The sequence below is a fragment of the Theropithecus gelada genome, chromosome 8 (genome assembly GCF_003255815.1).
Source record: "Theropithecus gelada isolate Dixy chromosome 8, Tgel_1.0, whole genome shotgun sequence".
In the NCBI taxonomy this organism is placed as follows: domain Eukaryota; kingdom Metazoa; phylum Chordata; class Mammalia; order Primates; family Cercopithecidae; genus Theropithecus; species Theropithecus gelada.
In genome coordinates this window covers 51152862-51158797 of record NC_037676.1, presented here as the reverse complement: position 1 = coordinate 51158797, position 5936 = coordinate 51152862, and the positions used below count along the sequence as shown (strand labels likewise).

The 5936-nt window shown below is 37.0% G+C and overlaps 1 protein-coding gene across 2 annotated transcripts; it reads right to left on the bottom strand.

Annotated features, from left to right (window-relative positions):
* Positions 1-1604: 1604 nt before the first annotated feature.
* Positions 1605-4871, bottom strand: PPDPFL (pancreatic progenitor cell differentiation and proliferation factor like). 2 transcript variants are annotated; one of them, XM_025394813.1, is made up of 5 exons: positions 4732-4868; positions 4324-4422; positions 3069-3146; positions 2872-2971; positions 1605-2695 (listed from the first exon to the last, which is right to left on the bottom strand). In XM_025394813.1, exons 2-5 carry the CDS (start codon positions 4376-4378, stop codon positions 2674-2676), a joined length of 255 nt encoding a protein of 84 aa, XP_025250598.1. In that variant the 5' UTR covers positions 4379-4422; positions 4732-4868; the 3' UTR covers positions 1605-2673. The 2 variants fall into 2 exon arrangements, with proteins under 2 accessions (XP_025250598.1, XP_025250599.1); XM_025394814.1 differs by having other exon boundaries at positions 1611-1970; positions 4732-4871.
* Between the last annotated feature and the right edge of the window lie 1065 nt (positions 4872-5936).

Below are 5936 nucleotides of genomic sequence, written 5' to 3'. Positions count from 1 at the left end.
TAACTACTCCAAAATATTTAATTACTATATATATTCATAGTTTTGTTTGACTTAAAATTTTATGTAAAATTCCATTACTTTAAATAGTAATAATTTTCAGAAAGAGCAACACTAGTCTAAACTAATATAAAAACTGTAATTTTTACAAATATATAAGCCCTCCCAAATAAGGTAATTTAACAAATGGTATTTTTCTGAGTAAACAAAGTAAATGCCAACTTGCTAACCTACTTTGCAAACTTCATCAAGTAACCTAAACAAGCAATCTGTTCATTCATATATCAAGTAGTTAAGAAAAAAAAGAATTTGCTGATGATATTAAAGTAGAAACAGAACCTTTCCAGAGTTTGCCATTATATTTTCTCTCACTTAAAAAAAATCCGTTTTTAATTACTATGATTTAATTTGAACCAAAATCAAGTGAATATATATACTCCTACAATTTAATCCACTTCTAGAAATAGAGAAAATGTGTTTATGCAGGCAGCCACCAGGAAAGCCATCACATGTAGACAGTGATGTGGATCAAAGGGATGTTTGAGTCCTTTCATTAACAGCTATGTGATAAAGGGACACAAGCTTGAAGAAATGCCTTTCCCATTCGGAACAGGTAAATGATCTGTCTGCAATGTCTGTCACTGCCAATGGCCAGCCTGGATGCTCTGTCATGGTTATGTAGTTGGGTAGGAAGACCATCCTGCTAAGGGTTATGTGTGCTCCACTGGATGTTTATGTCAGCATTGGCCCCATAACTGCAGTGATGTCTACCGCTAAGTGAGTGAGCATCCCTGATATCTAAGCCTTACATCTCACTCTGAAAACTACTTGCAAGCCATATACAGAAACTTATCAATTGAAACTTATTAAGTATTATTTACCCAATATTCAGAGAACAGAGAGAGCTATTCTACTCAATGTAGGGAATACACTTATTCAGAAAATTTCAGTGTTCCTTTTTATATTAACATTTATTGTTTTCTAATTATACACAATACTTGGCATATTAGAAAAATTTACAGATATGGAAAAATATATTAAAAAGAGAATGAAAAACGCCCATAATCCCATCTCCAGAAATGGCCCTGTCAGCATTTTGGTATAGTTCCTTCCTGTCTATCTTTATGCATATGTAACTTTTTAATACAACTAAAATTGTACTATATATGGCATATTAGGCCAGTTTTTAATACAATAATATGATTTTCCATGTTATTAAATGTTATTTAAAATAAAGAATTTTAAAGTCTCTACAATGACCAATTGGTTAGCTGTATGGTAATCTATTTAGCAGGTAATGTACTTAACGATACATATGCTATTTCCAACCTTCATTATTTAAAAAAAAATTGAATTTTTACAATTATTTTCTTTTTTTTTTTTTTTTTTTTTTTTTTTTTTTTTTTTTTTTTTTTTTTGAGACGGAGTCTCGCTCTGTCGCCCAGGCTGGAGTGCAGTGGCCGGATCTCAGCTCACTGCAAGCTCCGCCTCCCGGGTTTACGCCATTCTCCTGCCTCAGCCTGAATTCAATGCCCTTTAAACCATTATGTGAAACACTGACACATCAGTTTTAAAGCATAATAAATAAATCGCTCAACAGACAAAAAAATAATCTAACTTAAGATTTTTAATAAAAATGATATAAGTAATGAAAGAGCTACTTTATGTAAATCACAACATTTGAAGGCATATTACTTCAAAGGGGTGTCTTGTTTCTAAAGGCACAATTTTCAAAGATGCACCAGGTAGCAAGTGCCACTTGCGGTGATAGTCTTTGTGTTGAGAAAAATGCCTAAACTTTTGCTATATCAGTGACTGCTGTGATCTTGTCTCATAAGTGAGATCTCAGGCACATTTTTGTCTTCTTACAAGGAGAAGAGTCCTGGAGTAGCTGGGGCGCTGACGGGGAGCCGTTCACGTATGGGCCACTGCAGCAGGCAGAGGATCTTGATTGTCAGAATCAACTGTTCATGCTACATAAGGCAGGCAACCGTTACCAACATGTTCATTGAATGGCAGTGCAAAGATGATCAACTACAAAGTGCTCATCTGTAATTTGGGTTGACTTTATAGTAGTCTGAGAGGTTGGGATAAATAAACGAAACATTCTCCAGATAATTCACATGCATAAACTTGATAAAGAGTGTCGAGAAAACATCTTTCCAACAATTAGTCTTGCATTGGCTTTTTAAAATATTTTAAATAATGATTCTATTTTTAAATAATGATTCTAAATTTGTCTTAGCTGGAAAATCCATCAAAATCACTGTATTTCAACATTGGCATCTATGAATCCCTTTATTATAGATTCTTTCTATTCCATTTAGTTACTAGGTATTCAAATGTCTAAAATCCAAAATAAGTAGTTTAAATATATTAAATAACAACTGTGCTAGTCAGTGTGTTTGAGTTCAAAATGTCTGAAAACAACAACTGCACACAAACCCCCAATTCAACCTGCCTAGTAATTTGCACCACACAGAAGCTAATCAAAATCAGCAGTGTCATTCTAAGGTTATCTAAGACAACAACTAGACAATGGTTATTCTTTTCCTGAAGGTATGGGCAAAACAAATTTAGACCCTTTCCTCTGATTCTCAGTCCATCGCCCGCCAAACAATGACACAGTTTGGCATATGACTTCACCACTCTTGAGTGACTGAACTGGAAAGGGCGCTATGGTCTTCCTGACAGCGACCTTCAAGGAGGGAGCTGTGTTAGTGCCACCCTCATCCTTCAGGTACACTTCATAGGCAAGGCTTACTGCTCTCAAGAGACAATTGTGTACCCTAAGTGAGTAGCATAACACATACCATGTGCATTATTTCATTCACTAAGTAAGAACTGCCCTTACCAGAGAAGGCTAAAACTCACCCAATAGCAGACAGATCTTTTGTTCTCACATTTGAAAGCACAGGTTCAGAATGGAAAAAGAATTTAAACCACCAGGTGGATTCTGCCACTTCAGGCAACCCTATCAAATAAAATTTGTATTACTCCTTATCAAACAAATTTGAGACTAAAAATAAAAAGAAATAATACGGATGGCACTGAAAGAAATAACTAAGTACCTTGCTGTGATTTGTCATCATCTATGAAGTTAATGGAATCAGAGCCAGTTAAAGAACTAACTGAAGAAACACTGGACTCTGTGGGAAACAAATGATATTAGACAAATAAATAACTGGCAACCAGACAAGCACATTCGCATCATTTAAATACAAACTGTCAAGTAGCATGGTTTGAAATCATTTATTCCTAGCTTGTGAATTCGTGAATTGAAAAACTGATCAAATTACCAATCAATAGAAAGCTGCTATATTAAGAAATACTATGTTCTACTGATAAGATATAGTCATTTCCAAGGCAGGCAACTCACCCTCTCCTTGGATATGAATGTTGAATTTAAAATGTATTATAAATGTTTTCAGATTCAAAGACTAAGAAAGAACAAGACCAAGAATAAATATTGTCGTACTACATTAGAAATATTACATACATATATATTTAAAGTTCTACAAAAGTCATCAAATCTAGGAATTAAGGAATTATTTTGAAAGAACAAACATTTTGTCTTATTAAACTTGTATTTAAAACCTATGTCTCTTATGAGATCAGAATATAAAAGTAACTCCTGTGGATAAATAACACCAAGTAAATGAGCATAAACTTTTGTAAAATAAATAAATCAGTGGTTGTCTCTAAAACTTATACTATGAGCAACCCTTGAAAGAAGAGTTTTCTATGCGTTGTTGCCATAGATACTTTTAATAACTACTAATTTGGTTCTAAAATGCTTATTTTATTTTATGAAATTTCTCAATCTTCTCTAAGAAGCTACAATTTTCTATTTGGCTATGAATATGAACAGATGGATAGATTAATAAAAATAAAACTGGCCAGATAGAAATTGGCCTATTATCCATAGCAGAAGATGGAAATTAGAAAGTTTTTGAAGCAAAATCATGCTATCCTTTCTTTTCTAAGGAGTTGAATAATACTTTATGTATGTAAAATTATCCATTTTTAGTGGATCTTACAGAATGCAAGGTACATAAAATTAAAACATTGTAATGAAACATAAGCTGATGTTCACTGATTTTTAAGTGTCAATGGCTTCATCAATACAACGTAGCTAGAACAAAGAAGTGGCTGTCAGCACTGGGTCAGAGAGGTCCCTGAGGCCTCCTGTTTCCTTCATTGTCACCAAGAATTAGTTTTCTCCCTTAAGTTCTGAAGGTAACATGATACCTATGTTAACAATATCCCACAAACATCACCTCAAATCATATTACCTAGGGATGTCTCTATGATGGTGCAACTTACTTCGATAATACTGATTTCTGGCTAGAAGGCAACCGATGGAAGGTACCGATGCCATGGCTTTACCCGTGAGAAAGCACCCAAGAAGCTGTGAGCATCAATCTGAGAAACAGCAACAGAGAAAAGAGGCATTGATATGAATAACAGGGAGTTTTCTTTTTTTCCACGTGACTGTTACAAAGTATTATCATTTACCATGTAATAAGTATCTGATAAAAGGAATTTAAATGTTTAAGCAAAAGTTCAACCAAACATATTGCAATAAAAAGATGCAATTAAGTAGTACATTTAGGTCGAAAAGAAAGAAAAACTATACGTCCAACTATACACAATGCACAGAACTTACTCCATCTACAACAGACCTAAAGGTCAGAGAAAAAGTGTTAACTCAGCCATGAAGTAGTTACTCACCTATTTGTTTTCTCCAATTCGTTCTTTAAATAAACGCGGTTCTAAAGTTTCTTCAGAAAATACACGCTTTGAAAGAACCAGTTCTTAGAGATTGAAGAGAGGCTGCACCACCCACGCAGGCCCAGAGGCAGGCGCGTGATCGGGGACCCCTGAGCACACCTTATATTTAGAAGCCCCAGGCTGGCTGGAACCTGAGCTGTGGGTGACTTGGAGTGAGGTGGGCACACAGCCAGTCAGAGGCGGCAAGCAAGCACTCCCTGCACGTCTGCCCTCCAGCCAGCCAAAGGCCCTCAGAACGCGGCAGCCTGCCAAGTTTGGCTGCAGTCAGCAGGGAAGGACTTGGCCCGATGCTCCTTTGGACTCAGCCTGTTTAATATCACAACCGCTGGTGACTACAGAGAGGGAGGCGATACGCAAGTGTCTCCTCAGCCTTAGATACAATCACACACTCCACCTGCAACACCACGCTGGGCACGTGTGGGATGCACAAGAAGCCTGCTATCTGGCTAGGGAGACCGAACATACCCTCCCACAGTTACAGCGAGGCAAGGCAGAGTCCCACTGTCAAAGGAGAGAAAGAAAACGCTCTAGGCAACATTGAAGTCGTCCCGGAAGTGGGACAGAGTCAGTAGAACTTGATGGACAGGTGGACCGTGAGTGAGAAATTCTAGCAGGAATGACAAGAGACAAATAGAAATCATGGGTAATAAGAGGATATTTATGACATTGTATCAATATCATTTACTGATACAAAAGCTAAGTTTTATTCTGATTTCAGTAACATTTCTCAGATAGATTGCTTTGCCCTTTCTTTTCTTTTCTTTCTTTTTTTTTTTTTTTTTTTCTGAGACTGAGTCTTGTTCTGTTGCCCAGGCTAGAGTGCAGTGGTGCGATCTCAGCTCACTGCCAGCTCTGCCTCCCGGGTTCACGCCATTCTCTTGCCTCAGCCTCCCGAGTAGCTGGGACTACAGGCGCCCGCCACCACACCCAGCTAATTTTTGTATTTTTAGTAGAGATGGGGTTTCACTGTGTTAGCCAGGATGATCTCGATCTCCTGACCTCGTGATCCACCCGCCTCGGCCTCCCAAAGTGCTAGGATTACAGGCGTCTTTATGATACAATTTATATTTCTTTGGGCACATACCCAGTAATGGGGTTGCTGAGTCAAATGATAGTTCTGTTTTTAGGTCTTTAAGGAATTGCCA